Here is an 18,225-nt window from a genome sequence, read left to right on the forward strand (position 1 = left end):
CCACCAATTTCATTATACGGAGCTGTGTATAATGACAATAAAGGCTTTTGACTTGACTTGACTGACTTAGAAACACTTTTTTTCCTCTGTCGTTACGCGAAGACTCGGCGAGATAGGATGCTGCTGGCTGTGCTGACCCAATTTAGTAGTAAGTTAGCATGCCTTTTCACGTCATTTACAAACGTCATTTTCGGAAGAATTTCCGCCAGCGGGTTCCTAGGTGCTCCCAGAACACTTTTTCTGTCGTGACGGGAGTTGTAAAACATCCACCCATCCATAAATCACGCTTTATCTATTCTTTAAGCCTTATGAAGCGTGATTTATGGATAGATCTCTGTGTGTGTGTATGTGTGTGTGCACCTGGAAACAGCACTGGAGTGCTTCTTCTTAGTCATTTCCGCTTGAAGTTAGTTGCATGAACTACGCAACAGCACCGCTATTGTGAGTTTTTGTTTTCGTCATATTTTCACTTTGGTTTACAATGTTTTACCAAAATAATACTCAGACATTGCTTAAATAGGTAAATATCATCAGCCTTTCTTTTGAAATTGATCGTCATTTTTCCTTACTTTTTCCAAAAAGGCATACTCCTGCTTTTGTATGTGTGTGTGTGTGTGTGTGTGTATATGTATATACGGTATTTTCACGACTATTCGGCACATCGTATTTTAAGCCGCAGTGTCAGTAACGAGTGCTATTTCTGTATTTTAGACACACAAAGCACGCACCGTTTCATTAGACGCATATATATTATATATGGATGAACATCGAAACGCAATAGCGCTGGCTACCGGAAGCAGCCTATTTCTGGGTTCCGGTGCGCAGTGACTGCCGGGAAATATAGTTCTTGCACGCTACACCCACACGCTAAAAACACGTTTTTAAAAGGCAACAGAAGCAAAACTGAGTTCGGTTGTACTTTATTTAGACATTTTACAACTCACTCACGTCATCATCAACCACAAATCCCTCAAAGTCCTCATTTTCTGTGTCCGAATTAAACAATTGCCCAAACGAGCCTCCCAAAAAGCCGGGTCCCCTCTCTTCGTTCTCAGAGTCACCGTCATTTCCATGTGGCTCCTTTGAAATGATGCCGGCTTTGGCAAAAGCTCGAACAACTGTGCAAGCAGACACGTTCGCCCAGGCGGCCACAATCCATTCACAAATCGTAGCGTAAGAAGCCCGGCGCTGCCTGGCACTTTTCGTGAAGCCAGGCATGGCATATATATATTATTTATGGATGATTATCGAACCGTAATAGTGCTGTCTACGAAAGCAGCTCCAGACGCTATTTCCGGTGCGCAGTGACTGCTGGGATAAATAGTCCTTTTGTCAATACACCCAGGTTGACGGCTGTGATAACTAATAGTATCAATATACTACAACGGCAAACACACTAATTTGGTGCTACATGTACCAAATGCACGCTACACCCGCACGCTAAAAACACGTTTTTAAAAAGGCAACGGAAGCAAGACTGAGTTCGGTTGTACTTTATTTAGCCATTTTACAACGTACTCACGTCATCATCACCCACAAAACCATCAAAGTCCTCATTTTCTGTGTCCGAATTGATCAATTGTCCATCGAAAACGCAGAGTTTAATACGTTCGTCCAGGCGGCCACAATTCATTCGCAAATGGTAGCTAGCTAGTAGCTAGCGTAACTATTCCAAGGCTGTCTTCCATGGTTCGCAACTGTGTTGGTGCCGATCGCCAGACCACAATCCATTCACAAATAGTAGCTAGCTAGTGTTGATGCCGATCGGCAGCCTACAATCCATTGGGTGTATTGACAAAAAAAACTATATATCCCAGCAGTCACTGCGCAGTACTTTATCCACGGGAAAATAGTAGAGTCGGGGGCTGCTTGCCATAGTTGTCCTATCGATGGATTTATTTTATTTTATTTTATCGTGATAACAATTTTGGTATTGGTCCATTTATAAAGCGCACTGGATTATAAGGCGCCCTGTCTATTTTGGAGAAAATGTCAGACTTTTATGTGCGCCTTATAGTCGTGAAAGTACGGTGTGTATATATATATATATATATATATATATATATATATATATATATATATAATACATTCCTTTTTGAATACTTTACATATGTTTGCACTGTCACTTTTCACAATCTCATCTCATTTTCTGAACCGCTTTTATCAAAAAGCCTTTATTGTCATCATACACAGCTGCGTATAAGCTGTCCTCATTAGGATCACAGGGGTGCTGGAGCCTATCCCAGCTGACTCTGGGCCAGAGTTGGGGGACACTCTGAATCGATGGGCAGCTGATCGCAGGGCACAAGGAGACGGACAATGATGCACACTCACACCCATACCTAAGGGAAATTTAGAGTGTCCAATCAGCCTACCATGCATGTTTTTTGGAATGTGGGAGGAAACCGGAGTACACAGAGGAACCCCACGCAGGCCCGGGGAGAACATGCAAACTCCACACAGATGGACATGACCTGGATTTAAACCCAGGACCCGAGAGGTGTGAGGCCGACGCGCTAACCACCTGTGCCAAACGGCCGCCCCCTTTTCACCACTTATGCCAAAAAGAGTTCTCATTTCGCATCGAGTTGGGAAAGGCATAAACAATCGAAGCGCACCAAGATGGCAACACAATTTTCTTCATTCCAAAGTGGTGGCGAGCCTTCGACCTCGGCGGTCATCTATAATCCTTATTAAGCGTGATTTATGGATGGGTGTGTGTGTGTATGTTAAGATTCTCTCGCTACGTTTGTCCAAACCAGTGATTGCATTTTCTTCACCTTGTGAAGTGCGAGCAAATCCGGCGACGAATTGTCCGTTCAACAAAATGTCCGACGACGAATTGTCCGTCGATGAAATGTCCAGCGACGAAATGTGTGTTTGACGAAGTGTCCGGCGACCAAACGTCCGTTCGACGAAACGTCCGGTAACGAAGTGTCCGTCGACCAAGAGTCCGTCGACCAAGTGTCCATCGACCAAGTGTCCGTCGACCAAGTGTCCGTCGACCAAGTGTCCGTCGACGAAACGTCCGTCGACCAAGTGTCAGTCGATGAAACGTCTGGTCACGATCGAAGAGAGCTAGCTTGCGCATGGGGTGCGAGCACCGTGCGACAGGGAAGCTCCCCCTCTTCTCTGGGACCATGGCTGAGCACTTCCGACTGACAATGAGTTCTTGATTTGCATCTCAATCAGAATAAAGAACTACTACTACCTTTTGACTTGCCCTGTTAGGGGTCGCCACAGCAAATCAACCTTTTCCATTTCACGCTGTCCTTTGCATCATCCTCCCAAAAAACAGTAAATTTCCACTTTCTACTAATATAGTCCCTATCTCTCCTCTGACCTTGTCTTCAAAATGCCTAACCTTCACTCTCCCTCTTATTGTCTCGTTCCCAATACTATCCAACCTGGTCACTTCTAAGGAGAACCTCAGCATCTTCAAATCACAATAAACATCTCTACTACACAAATTCTGGAGCATTTGACGCCCTAACACCTCTCTGGCCAACTCAGGCTTTGACTACCAAGCTGCCCACCTGATCCTTTCGACACAGACTGCCAGTCCCTCAAAAGCTTTCAATAATCTTTTATTACGATTGCCAGTTGCCTCTTTTCTCTGCACTATTCCCTCACTACCCAGAATTATCAATTGGAACACCTGAGTCTGAATTGTTCTCCAGTGGAAACAGTTGTACTACTTGGACAAGAACATCCAGGTGGAAAAATACATGTTGATAAAAGTGCAAAAGACAAGGAATGCAAAACAGGACTGAAGTTTTATAAAATCATATGTTCCTATTCCTTAAAATCATAAGTGATGTTTTACTCACAAAGTATATGACAGAAATTAATCAGTTTTAATAAATATTGGGTACCTCGGTAATTGTGTTGATGGTCCACAGTGATCTCAAGCAAGTGACGTGAAACATAAGGCTTTAGATTAATAGAACAAGGGAAGAATCCAGCAATCAGGTTGAATAGACGCCATCCTAGATTGTTGCTGGATCTGTTTAGATACACAATACCATGAGTTATATTTGTTTCACAACTAAAATTCTGTTAGAAATGGTCCTCACATTATTCTCTCTTGAGTTATTAATCAATTGTGGGACAGGTTGAAATAACAGTTCACATTAAGACTGCAAATAAATTGCCCTTGTGTAAAGTCACAACTGGCTTATTCAACCTACCGGCCTCTCCAAAAGGAATCACTCTTTTTTTCTTTTTCTTTATGGAGGCAGTAATTATAATCAAACTTGGCAATTTTCTACACAATCCTATTCATGTATAGTACATACAGCAGCCCTATTCTTCTTCCTTTATTTTGTAATTCCCCAAAAGCCTCCTGGCATAAGCAGCAACAGAAGTCCACCCTTCTGGTCAGTTCTGTTTGTTTTCTCACGCCAGTACCAAAGGTTAGCAGTTACCCTATGTACTGTGTGACACCACGTTTACTTTATTCATCGCTTTCTTCTGGCCCATCAAAAAAACAAAAACAAACAAAAAAAACATTCCTTCTTACATCGACTACGAAGCTGTATGTGCAGCTTTACTATAGTGTATACTGTATAGCAGATATCAGCACATATATTTCTATGAAATCCAGCATCTTCACGCTGGCTATTTTTGTAGAGCCTTGTAAGACATTTGTGAACAAAAAATAAAATAATATATTTTTTCTTTATTGGTTACATGTCACATGCAGTCAATTGTTTTGTAAATTGTTACGATTAATTTCTTGTCATGTTATTGTTTGAAACATATACAATAACATGGCGGCGCACACGGATGCAGCGGCTTTTGGCTCTCCAGTTTGGTGTATTCTTTTCTCAATCCTATCGTTATTTACCAACATCTGCGAGGCAAACTTTTCCTACAGTCGCCACGACTTAATTGCTATCGGAAGGAGTTGCGATATATCCGATGTCACAACGAACTACCAACGAACCTACGATATCCCCGAGGGCATCTCGAGACCTCCGGGACCTCCGTGGATAGTCAGCCCACTCAAAGCACGTCGAAGGAGGCGAAGGCGGCGGAGAGAAAGGAGGCAAAAGCGCGGTTGTCGGGCGGGCCTTGCTGCTAAGCTAAGTCAACAACCACACCGACCACCGCTCCCGAGTATCTTTTTGACCAACGCCAGATCCATCACCCACAAAATGGACGAGTTGGAACTTCGAATTGCCACCAACAGCTTTGTTAAGAACTGTAACATTATCCTCATCACGGAAACGTGGCTACACCAGCAAATCCCGGACGCTGCGGTTTCGCTAGCTAGGCGAACGCTTTTTCGGAACGATCGTTCAAAGGAACTAACAGGCAAAAGCAGAGGAGGAGGACTTTGCTTGTTCATACATAATGAATGGTGTGGTGACAGTGGGATCATTGACACTCACTGTTCCCCGGACTTAGAGCTATTGGCAGTACGATGTAGGCCCTACTATCTACCGAGAGAGCTAACTGTCGTCATAGTAACGGCGGTCTATATTCCTCCTGATGCTAACGTCAACACGGCATTAAACCTCCTGCTAATGGCTGTAAACAAACAACAGCTTGACCATCCCGATGGAGTCTGTATTGTTGCTGGTGACTTCAACAGAGCATGTTTAAAGACTGTTCTACCTAAGTTAATCCAATACGTAAAATGTCACACGAGGGGAGACAAAACTCTTGACCATGTTTATTCTAACATTAAACATGCTTACAAAGACACTTCCCTCCCTCACCTAGCTGGATCAGATCACCTCTGTCTAGCCCTCACCCCAGCATACACTCCATTCCGGAGGCTAACAAGGCCACAAATAAAGACAATAAAAACTTGGCCCGAGGATGCCCTTTCTCAGCTGCAGGACTGTTTTTTCCGCACCAAGTGGGAACTCTTTGAACACGACAACCTCCAGGACTATACGGACGCTGTACTCTCCTATATCAAAAACTGCATGGACAATGTCACTAGGAATAAACAAATACGGGTTTTTCCAAATCAAAAACCCTGGCTGACCAAGGAAACTCAGGCACTCATCAAATGCTGTAACACCGCTTTCAGATCAGGGGACAAGATGAAATATAGAGCTGCCAGAGCTGATCTGAAAAGAGGCATTAAAAAGGCCAAGGCAGAATATACTAAGAAAATTGAGGAGCACTTCACAGACAATAATCCAAAGAAGATGTGGCAGGGAATACGACATATTACCAACTACAATAACAATAATATGTCTGTTAACGCAGATGCCTCACTAGCGGAGGAACTGAACCGTTTTTTTGCCCGCTTTGAGACTGACAAATCAGACCCAGTCTCAACACCCCCGCCACTATCCTGCAGCAATACACTGAAGTTCCAGGAAGAGGAAGTGAGACTGGAAATGCGGTCTGTGAATACCAGGAAGGCTGCTGGACCTGATGGAGTACCTGGGAAGGTGCTCGAAGCCTGTGCTGACCAGCTGGCTGGAGTCTTCACAAAAATCTTCAATTGTTCCCTGCAACAATCCATCATTCCATCCTGCCTGAAATCTGCCACCATTATTCCTGTCCCCAAAAAGCCAACTATCGACAGCATGAATGATTATAGGCCTGTTGCTCTCACACCTGTGATCATGAAGTGCTTTGAAAAGTTGATAGCCCGCCATATCAGGAATACAATCTCTCCCTCAGTTGACCCTCACCAGTTTGCTTATAGAGCTAACAGGTCCACTGAGGATGCTATCACCATTGCTCTACATACAGCATTGAGACACCTGGAACACCATGGGAATTACGTGAGGATGCTTTTCATTGACTATAGCTCAGCCTTCAACACCATGAAACCGGACATTCTGACTAACAAACTCTCCCACCTCGGACTATCCTCCTCCATCTGCTGTTGGATAAAGAACTTCCTAACCAACCGACCACAAACTGTTAGACTTGGTTCCCACCTTTCTTCCTCCATTACACTGAGCACTGGCTCCCCTCAAGGCTGTGTACTGAGTCCTCTTCTGTACTCCCTGTACACTTATGACTGTACACCAACCCACCAGTCCAACTACATCATCAAATTTGCTGATGACACCACTGTGGTCGGACTCATCTCAGAAGGGGATGAGGCGGCCTATAGAGACGAGGTCAACAAACTGTCTTCGTGGTGCTTGATGAACAACCTCACACTGAACAACACAAAAACTAAAGAAATAATCCTGGACTTCCGCAAACAGAGCACAGATCTGGCCCCTCTCCTCATAAATGGAGTTCGTGTAGACGGTTCCAGTCCTTTAAATTCCTGGGGGTCCACGACAAGCTCTCCTGGTCCACAAACACCACGGCAGTAGTGAAGAAGGCCCAGAAACGACTCCATTTCCTGAGGGTACTCAGGAGGAATAACTTGGACACTAAGCTTCTGGTAACCTTCTATAAAGTCACTGTGGAGAGCATTCTGGCATACGTTATCACAGTGTGGTACGCTGGAAGCACGGCAGCAGACAAAAAGGCCATGCAGAGAGTGATCAACACTGCCCAGAGGATCGTCGGCTGCTCTCTGCCCTCACTGGAAGATATTGCCAGCCCTCGTTACCTCAGCAGAGCTCGGAACATTGTTGGGGACCCGGACCACCCTGGTCATGACCTGTTCCAGCTGCTTTCCTCTGGCAGGCGCTACCGGTCTCACAAGGCACGGACAAAGAGGCTTAAGGACAGCTTCTTTCCCACAGCCATCAGGACTCTAAACTGCAGTAGCACGACACACAATCCCCTCTGTGTAACAACTTCGGGGTGAGGATAGATGAAGGACGTTGGGCGGCGATCTGCCTCCTGCTGGCTGACTAGGTAAGTAAGGAAGACAGTGGGAGGTAAGTGATCCATTTTATTCTTTGTTGGCATCGGTGAGGCAAACCTTCACAGTCGCCGGGAGCTGGTTGCGCTCGGGAGGTGATGCGATGTATCCATCACGGCAGAATGCCAGCAAGTCTGAACCCTTGCCTGAGAAAAGTGCACTTCGTGGAGAAGCACCTTCAATTTCGTCATACGCAGCTGGGTATGATGACAATTAGGCTTTTGTCTAGTCAATGATGATGACAAGCCTAAGTCTGATTTTATTTATTTTAAACATGTTTAGAAATTGGGACATATAAAACTACAAAAAAACTAGTTGATGAGTTGTTGCTATATCTAATCTCATCTCATCTCATTTTCTGAACCGCTTTATCCTCATTAGGGTCGCGGGGGGTGGAGCAAATCACAGCTGTCTCCGGGCCAGAGGCGGGGGAAACCCTGAATCGGTGGCCAGCCGACCGCAGGGCACAAGGAGACGGACAACCATGCACACTCATACCCATACCTAGGGGCAATATAGAGTGTCCAATCAGCCTACCATACATGTTTTTGGAATGTGGGAGGAAACCGGAGTACCCGGAGGAAGCCCACACAGGCCCGGGAAGAACATGCAAACTCCACACAGGTGGACCGACACTGGATTTGAACCCAGGACCCCAGAGCTGTGAGGCCGACGTGCTAACCACTCGCACAACTGGGCCTTGTTGCTATATTTGCTTTGCAATTGCAGAATCTTAAGCCATGGTCACACTTGCCCTGTTTGGTGCACGTGTGAATACAAACTAGTGAACTCTGGTGCTGACCAAACTCCCAGTCTGATACATCGATGGAGAGGTGATCATAACAGGCTTCTGTAGCAATGGGAATTATGGGAAATGTTATTTGGTTAGGAGTACGTCAACTAATATGAGTCAGTGTTTGGCATGGTGCAGATGAAATGTTTTCTTTACACGTAAAATTGACGTTTAATCAACACCTTCGGAGTCGCAAAACTCTTGTAGTTGGATGAACTATATTCATAACTATATTTTTTTCCACGACAACGCACTCGTAAACGGAACAAACAAATTTAAATTAACTTGAATTAATATATACAGACACTCAAACATACGTTTAATGTAACTTTACAACAAAACTGAATTCTAATTTTGTTGTAATCTTTTATTACCTTCATTTTCCGATTTGGCGGTTTGCCACGTCTCCACCCTCACGTTCGCTATCGATGGGCTGTTTGCTGTTGTACTACGTATTCCCTTTGTTGGAGTAATCATTATTATAAATGTGTTTGCAATGAATATAAAGCCTTATAATATACATGCTTACTATATTAATCAATCTTTTTGCTTATTAGGAATAGTAATGCTCATCCTAAATGTGTAACTATATTAAACAATATATATATATGTGTTGATCGCTTTTATGTTAGAGTTAGAATTAATATGTGCTTTCAACGAAGACAAACGCTTACTCCAAGGTCGCTCTCCATATGAAGAAGCATTCTGGAGTCAGAGAATCCGCCTAGAGCTGGTGGCATAAGTCCTTTGGATTTGGCCCAATCTGTTACATTTTCCGTAGCCCTTTTTGCTACGATTTTGACATTATGTGGGTGTTGTATTATTCCCTGCATAAGATCTTTGATAAGCCGACTTATAACCACTGCGATTGCCCCTACAAACTCTAAATTGCATGAATTATATCCTCTGTTGATGAGACGTGCTGAGGGGAGCAGTGAATTTCAAGAGCATGGTAATTCCGAGGATGAATTGGGCGAAAATGATTTTGTTTTCTGCTTTTCAGACCAGCCGTGCCAGTAAGCGGGTAAAACTAAAGCCAACGGAAACGGACATTTCCTCCCATTTTTATTTTTGCCATAAAATGAATAACGAACATATAATAAAAAGGGGGGAATGTTGGGGTCATTCTGGGATGTTACTATATGTTCATTTGGAATTAATAGGTAATGAAGCTATAATTTAAATAGTGCCATACTGTTTGGACTGAGTGCACTTTCCCCCAGTCTTCCTGTTCAGGGCCAGTCAATTGTTTTCATAACTATGAAATTAATGGAATAAAGCCGAAAGGAAGTTTTATGTGCAAATTTATAATACAGGGGGGAATGTTGGAGTAATCATTATTATAAATGTGTTTGCAATGAATATAAAGCCTTATAATATACATGCTTACTATATTAATCAATCTTTTTGCTTATTAGGAATAGTAATGCTCATCCTAAATGTGTAACTATATTAAACAATATATATATATATATATATATATATATATATATATATATATATATATATATGTATATATATATATATATATATATATATATATATGTGTGTTGATCGCTTTTATGTTAGAGTTAGAATTAATATGTGCTTTCAACGAAGACAAACGCTTACTCCAAGGTCGCTCTCCAGGACAGCTGGGTCCAGCGAGAGATACAAGTTCGCAAGGACATAAACAATACACTGAGTCCTTGCTCCGAGGACTGATTACTGGAAGATACGCCTCAACCCTTTCCCCAGATGCAAGTTCGCAATGAAGATCTGTGAAGGACGCTTAAATTGTTGTTGGTTCAGCGGATGGCTATCAGGCATTTTGTTTTAATTTGTGACGCTAGGTTTGCTTGATTATGGAATTGGATTGTTTCTTGCTTATGCAATTGGATCGAATCGATAACCTTGTAATTGTTTTGATTTGAGCCCTTAAATGGGCAGGACATAATGCCGCTCGAGAGAATAATCTTGACCGGACGAGCGGGGGGATGTATTCTCTTCTTGCAAGAATTAAATGGTGATGTGACTACAGATGCCTTTTTTATTGAAAGCTGAATTGTAAATACCTAAGGATAAACCTACAATTGGATAAACCTAACATTTGGTCCTTCGAGCCTGTGGTCAAGATACCGAAGCAGAATCCAGGTCGCTTCCGTTCGATATCTGGAAAGACCGTGCACGGCGCTTAAATACCCTTTTCCGGGCTGGATAACTCGAAGGGGCGCCTGGGTTCTCGATGGTTGACGACTAACCCTCTGAAAGAGACATCTGGGGTCATATCTGGTAAGTCGACGTGAATGTCTGCGTTTGTTGACGGGTTCCAAATGCGCGAAGGGGCATTGCACGTGAGGTCCATTTTTTAAATGAGACTCGCGTCCAGGGGACTGCGACTCGCGTCCAGGGGACTGCGTAAAACCCTGGGTATACTAGTCGCTGCCAGGTAAAGAGACAGAGCATGAGTCTATAAAACTTGGGGCAATTTGGGGTGTCCTGTGCCGCGGTCCGGAAAGGTACAAATATAACTCTGACAGTATTTCACGCTAGGTTATACACTAGGAATTTGGAGCAGTTCGGGGTGTCCTGTACGGAAGGTACAAATATAACTCTGACAGTATATCACGCTAGGGTATACATTTGTGTTGCGTGTGTTACGTGTTACGTGTGTTACGTATGTCCTTCCGCGGAAAATAAATTTGCTAACTGATAACTGAGTGCACGCGAGCTCCCTCCAAAAATGGGCAGCTCGAATGAAAAAGCGGCTAGCGACGACGATCCAAAACAGCGTCTGCCGTGCAGAGATTGGAAGTTTGTTGAAAGTCAAAGCGCTACAAGAGTTAGACACCTAAACTTATGGATAAGCGAGTATGGGTTTACTGGACAGCTTAATATGCATAAAATACTGGATTTACGAGATAAAATGCGCGCTAAGCACAAGAGTAATCTGTGTAAAATGGATAATGATGGATATGAGGATACAAATTATTGGTTCTTGATGGCAAAAAAGCGTTGTGATGGGAACGTTAGGAAAATTGAGCGGAGTGAGAGCCAAAATGTTGATAACAAGCGAGGCGGCTTGTTCCACAGAAAGAAGGGTGATAAAACGGGTCCGTTGTGTAAAAATAAAATAAAAGATAGCGCGGCCTCCTCGGCTGACGGGGACAGAATAGAAATGTTACCAAGGGGTTGGAAAAAACAAAACAAATGAGGTTAAACAGAAATCGGGTTTTCAAAAATGCTATGTGCTGGGTTTGTGGAGAATTGGGGCATATATCGCGTGATTGCCTGGACAAAAAGGTCTCTAAAAACAAGACAGGCCTGCTCAAAATGATTTTAATGAGGATTTTGAACATGAGGATGTGGAGCTAATTTTAAACCAGAGATAACATTCTTTGTGAATGAATTCAATTGGAATTTTTTGTGTGATGCTGAAAGTTGTAAAACAGCAATTAAAATGGTTATTTCCAAGTGCTAGACATACTTTTTTAATAGTATCTAAATGTACTGTCAATGTACTGGAATGAAATGGCTTATTGTGGCTTATCCTGGTTTCGTTCCCGTCTGCTAGCGGGAATATTTTGGTTAACAGAAATTCAAAACGGCAAATTAAATGTTTAGCGGGGTTGCCAAAACTGCGTTTTTTGTCATACTCTAAACTTGCCAAATAATGCGTTGATTGCGGGGAAGCGCTCTGTTTTGGTGCGGCTGATTTGATGGTGTTAGACATTATAATACAGTATAGTATGCGCGCAGACCGCACAAGCGACTAAAATTTTTGGGGGACCCCTTCCGTGGAGAATATTACAATAATTGGCCTTGGGGGTGCTGAAGCAAACTTGAGGGCAGAAATGGGTTTTTGCTATGATATAGTTATGCTTGCAGCATATTGTGATTATGGGGTCTTGGCAAAATATTGTGATATAGTTGGATATCGGGAGAGTAATTAATTTAGTTTATTAATTTAGTCTTCTCTAAAAAATATTATGATTGTGCACAGGAGGCAAGGCATTGTGCACAAAAAGAAAAGAGAGCGTTTTGGAATTTGTAAACAAAGGATAAGAATGCTGCTTTTGCAGCGAGCGGGAAGGTCACAGTCAGCGGCTAAGGACGCGCTTCCGTTTAAACATTTCAGAATAAGAACAAAACATGGTCTGCAAGGGATGCAGGATTCCGCGATTATCTTCGCATTTATTTTTGGGATTTAATAAAAAATGGCTTTCGAGGTGATAGAAAATCTGTTTGGCAAAGATTGATTTGGTAAAAGCTTTGGAATTGGGAATAATACTATTATTATTATTTTATTTTTTATTTGTGAAGTTCAAAGGGCTCTTAATTGAAGAGAGCTAGTTTTGGAGGATAAAACGATATTATTACAGTTTTTGAATGGTTGGATTGTTCAAAATACTTTAATATAGGAGATTGGCTGGTTAAAGAAAAATGAATGGAATTTCGTTTTTTTACAATATTATGGCATATTGGTGACAATTTGTGGGTCCTTTATTAAGCGTTGAAAATTATAATTAGGAAATGCCTAGTAAAAGGTTGATTTCTCTCATTTAATTATTGTAGATTTATCTTGTGGTAACAGAGAGCTATATGAAATAGCTCTTATCTTAAGTAAACATAGTATGGGGTGATTTACAAATTATGTCTTAGGTATTAAGAGTTATTTGGTTGTTAAAGAGATCAGACATGAAATTAACAATGCAGAAATGGCATGAGAAATTTCGTGGCATTCGTCCAAATTATTAGGTAAATTGAACCTGGCTGGGGTAGATAAGATAATTGATTTAGGATAGGCATAGTTTCCCTAGAAGAAACATGGAGCGTCTTTAAGTGCACAAAAGGCGTTCCCTGTTTGGCCTAAAGGGGGAATATGCTTTGGTATAGGTCATATTGATGACTATTGGGACGTTACTGTCTATTACTTTGGGGGCATACAAATTAAGAATTTAGCCAAAACTTACTGCATTGCAATTATGGGGTTAATACACCTGAATGTTACGGTGATAACGATTGGCAATAACAAGCTTAGATAAAGGGGAATATCTACAACAAATTCAGGTGGGGCCTTTCATGGTGTGAAACAAGTGATGAAATAATGTCTATGTTTTAGAAATAACATCTCCAAATTATAAAATATCAACCTTGGAGAAATGCTTTAAGTAGATGGGTTGACTAGAATGGGCAAAATTCGATATTATTAAAAGGGAGTGTAACTTAATGCAGAACATGGAGATAAAGTTTTTTACAAACGGTTAAATAAAAGGGGGTGTGTGTGTTTCAATGTGTCACAACTTTTCCGTTATTGCATTATTGGCGAATAGATAGTTAATCACAGCCACTCGCATGGCAGTCTACATGCTGACTGAGTGGGGTAAGGGGCGGTGGCAATTGAACAAATTTCTATTTTTAGATATGTGGCATGTGAATCTAATACATTAAGTATCTAGTTTCTTCAGGCATCAATCTTGCGGTTCGAGGATCTACTAATGCGGAGTGGATCCAGACCTTCCGGAGTGTGGAGTATTCCTGGTGTTCTCAAGAATTCGTAGGTTTTCTCTGGGTACTCCAGTTTTACTCCAACAAACCAAAATTATGGATGATTGGGGGAGCACTCTAAATTCCTTGATTATGAGTGTGGGCGTGGATGAGTGTCTGTCTTTTGTGTTTCAATTGGCTAGCCACCAAGATATATCAATATTCTAATATCAAGGTGGAATAGTTCTGAAATCGCTGATAAGCCTTTCGAGGACGGCGGTGGCAGAGTAGGACAGAAACAAAAAAGAAAAGAATTTCGCCAAATGAAATGTTTTTGATTTCTGCAATGGGAAATTTTGGGAACCTGGGGGGCTAAACAAAAACAAAAGACTTATCTAGGAGGGCTGCCATTTTGAGTCATGGTAAATTTCATGCCTCAAAAAAGGGGGAGGTTATATATTCAATCTATATGCAGATGTATGGCCAAAACACGGGCGATTCCCCCTTATGTCAAGCTACAAAAGCTACATATCCATTTCAAAGGATACATATGGATTTTATAGAATATGTGTGGTACATAACAGTCCTAAAACAGATTGGGGAAACCTTGTTGCAGAAACTGGTCTAGATTGGCAAGCTTGGATGACACACGCGTGCGAAAAAAAACCCATCAGGCCTTTGATAAAATTAACCCATACGGTGGGGGCATTACAAATTGTTATTCGGACTGACAAATTCACTTGTGGAAAAGTTCCTTGTCTGACGTTTTTCCTAAGTCCATGGTCAAGTGGGGAAGACCCTTATTACAAATTTTACATTTGTGTCTCAACAGCAATGACCATGACTACGGAGGCTGTGTTTAGGGCGTCAGAGAAGGAAACACCCGGATCTGCCGTAGTAAAATTGAAATCTGAGAAGACCAGAGATGATGAATTCATTTCTGCAACAGGAATTTCCCAAACGGGCAATAATTGGTTGCTGTTGATGGAAAATGCAGCTAATACTATAAATCAAACCTGCATAACATGTATGAGGCCTTGCCCTCTCTTACGAGTAGTACCCGCGCAAATTACTCCTGATTGTGTAATGGAGATAATGACAAATGAAAATGTAAGCCCCAATTGTGAGAAATGGAAAAATGTCTACCCAGTTACAAGAGCAGCAAAGGACAAGCCTAACTTTTCAACACATGTCGCTTTTAAATCATTTTACCTGCTTAAAACCTTACAGGACATGGTCTGAAGCTGGAGGCGATAAATGAGACGTGGTGTGCCCACGTCCTAAAACCGACTACACCCTGGTACCACTTTCTGACCTATGGTGGTGGGGTGGAAATAAATTATACGACTCCTGCTGAAACGCGGCAGGACTTTGTGCCTTGGGGTCACTGCTTTTACCAGTGTCTGTTTTTCCATCTACAGTGAAGGAGATACAATTGGCTGAAATCCAGTATGATGATGGGTCCCTCCCGACGGTGTCGATCGGTATGGAGAGAGGGAGATCCAACATACATTGATGCGATTGGCATCCACGGGGCGTACCAGATGAGTATAAGTTGGCTAATCAGATCGCAGCAGGTTGGGAGTCTATTTTTCTTTTAATTACTCCAAACAAAAATGTTGATCGGATAAATTACCTGCATTACAATGTCCAAAAACTTGGAAATTATACCGAACAGGGATTTGTGGCGATAAAGGAACAATTGGCAGCCACCAGTCGTATGGCGTTCCAGGATCGCATAGCAGTTGATATGCTGCTTGCGGAGCAAGGGGGCGTGTGTGCAATGTTTGGAGATCAATGTTGCACCTTCATACCGAACAACACGTCACCCGGTGGGTCCCTCACCCAGGCCATTAATGGCCTGCAGACCCTCAACCGCAATAGGAAGAAGCATTCTGGAGTCAGAGAATCCGCCTAGAGCTGGTGGCATAAGTCCTTTGGATTTGGCCCAATCTGTTACATTTTCCGTAGCCCTTTTTGCTACGATTTTGACATTATGTGGGTGTTGTATTATTCCCTGCATAAGATCTTTGATAAGCCGACTTATAACCACTGCGATTGCCCCTACAAACTCTAAATTGCATGAATTATATCCTCTGTTGATGAGACGTGCTGAGGGGAGCAGTGAATTTCAAGAGCATGGTAATTCCGAGGATGAATTGGGCGAAAATGATTTTGTTTTCTGCTTTTCAGACCAGCCGTGCCAGTAAGCGGGTAAAACTAAAGCCAACGGAAACGGACATTTCCTCCCATTTTTATTTTTGCCATAAAATGAATAACGAACATATAATAAAAAGGGGGGAATGTTGGGGTCATTCTGGGATGTTACTATATGTTCATTTGGAATTAATAGGTAATGAAGCTATAATTTAAATAGTGCCATACTGTTTGGACTGAGTGCACTTTCCCCCAGTCTTCCTGTTCAGGGCCAGTCAATTGTTTTCATAACTATGAAATTAATGGAATAAAGCCGAAAGGAAGTTTTATGTGCAAATTTATAATATAGGGGGGAATGTTGGAGTAATCATTATTATAAATGTGTTTGCAATGAATATAAAGCCTTATAATATACATGCTTACTATATTAATCAATCTTTTTGCTTATTAGGAATAGTAATGCTCATCCTAAATGTGTAACTATATTAAACAATATATATATATATATATATATATATATATATATATATATATATATATATATATATATATATATATATATATGTATATATATATATGTGTTGATCGCTTTTATGTTAGAGTTAGAATTAATATGTGCTTTCAACGAAGACAAACGCTTACTCCAAGGTCGCTCTCCAGGACAGCTGGGTCCAGCGAGAGATACAAGTTCGCAAGGACATAAACAATACACTGAGTCCTTGCTCCGAGGACTGATTACTGGAAGATACGCCTCAACCCTTTCCCCAGATGCAAGTTCGCAATGAAGATCTGTGAAGGACGCTTAAATTGTTGTTGGTTCAGCGGATGGCTATCAGGCATATTGTTTTAATTTGTGACGCTAGGTTTGCTTGATTATGGAATTGGTTTGTTTCTTGCTTACGCAATTGGATCGAATCGATAACCTTGTAATTGTTTTGATTTGAGGCCTTAAATGGGCAGGACATAATGCCGCTCGAGAGAATAATCTTGACCGGACGAGCGGGGGGGATGTATTCTCTTCTTGCAAGAATTAAATGGTGATGTGACTACAGATGCCTTTTTTATTGAAAGCTGAATTGGAAATACCTAAGGATAAACCTACAATTGGATAAACCTAACACCCTTCAAAATATTCCGAAAATGATTCACACAAATGTCCTCACAATAGGATAACCCACGACCACTTGCCAACGAGAAATAGTCTTGTAGTACATTTTAGCGATCGCTCCGCTGCTCATAAAGACCGGCTCACAACTCCCTCGTTGTAATGGCTCTGGTCGCAACCGCTTTGAACAGCGCCTATGAGAGAGAGTTGCGACCAGAAATATTACAAAGAGGGAATTGCGAGCCAATGCCGGTGATGTTCTTAGGAGCAGCGAACGAGAAGTAATATAATACTCCTCGTATTAGATAATAATAATAACAGCTGAGCTTACCCACGTATTGATTGTGGGTAATAAAGTTTCATTCTGAGAAAGAGTGCCATTGCCTATCGGCGTTGTGTGCATGAGTATACTTCATTACCCAGAAAGCCCTCTTTTTGCCCGCGCATGCACGTTGTGCATTTCCTGGTCGATGCGTAGGAGAAACTCATCTGAATTAATCGTTCAGTGCTCGTAGATATTGTTATACACGAAAGATATGCAAAAAAAGACAGTGCCATGGCCACCTGGCTTGGTCGCATCACGAAATTTTGATCGCATGACGGGCGAATTATTCAATCGAAATTTCCGTCGTAAGACGAGAATATTGTATGACGAGCGGTCGTATGACGAGGTACCACTGTACAGTCATACCTCTACTTACGAATGCCTCTACGTGCGAAATCCTCTGGTTACGAAAGCTTTTTATATGGAAATGAGTGCCTCGAGATATGAAAAAGATCCAAGTTATGAAATCCCCCAAAAAGTAAATGCATTTCGTTATCGGTTATTTTATTTTGAAAATATTGTCGCAGATGCATTGATTCTCACTTGAGAACCTCACTCCACTTTACTGGGCTCTC

At 42.0% G+C, this 18,225-nt stretch overlaps 1 protein-coding gene across 2 annotated transcripts in view; it reads right to left on the reverse strand.

Moving 5' to 3' along the window:
- Window positions 1-18,225, reverse strand: part of myo15b (myosin XVB) — a 184,074-nt gene that overhangs the window by 60,010 nt on the left and 105,839 nt on the right. For both annotated transcript variants that reach the window (XM_077625198.1, XM_077625197.1), the window contains exon 33: window positions 3,876-4,006. In XM_077625198.1, coding sequence (XP_077481324.1) covers window positions 3,876-4,006 — 131 coding nt within the window. The remainder of the gene's footprint in view (window positions 1-3,875; window positions 4,007-18,225) is intronic.

The sequence above is a fragment of the Stigmatopora argus genome, chromosome 18 (genome assembly GCF_051989625.1).
Source record: "Stigmatopora argus isolate UIUO_Sarg chromosome 18, RoL_Sarg_1.0, whole genome shotgun sequence".
NCBI lineage: Eukaryota > Metazoa > Chordata > Actinopteri > Syngnathiformes > Syngnathidae > Stigmatopora > Stigmatopora argus.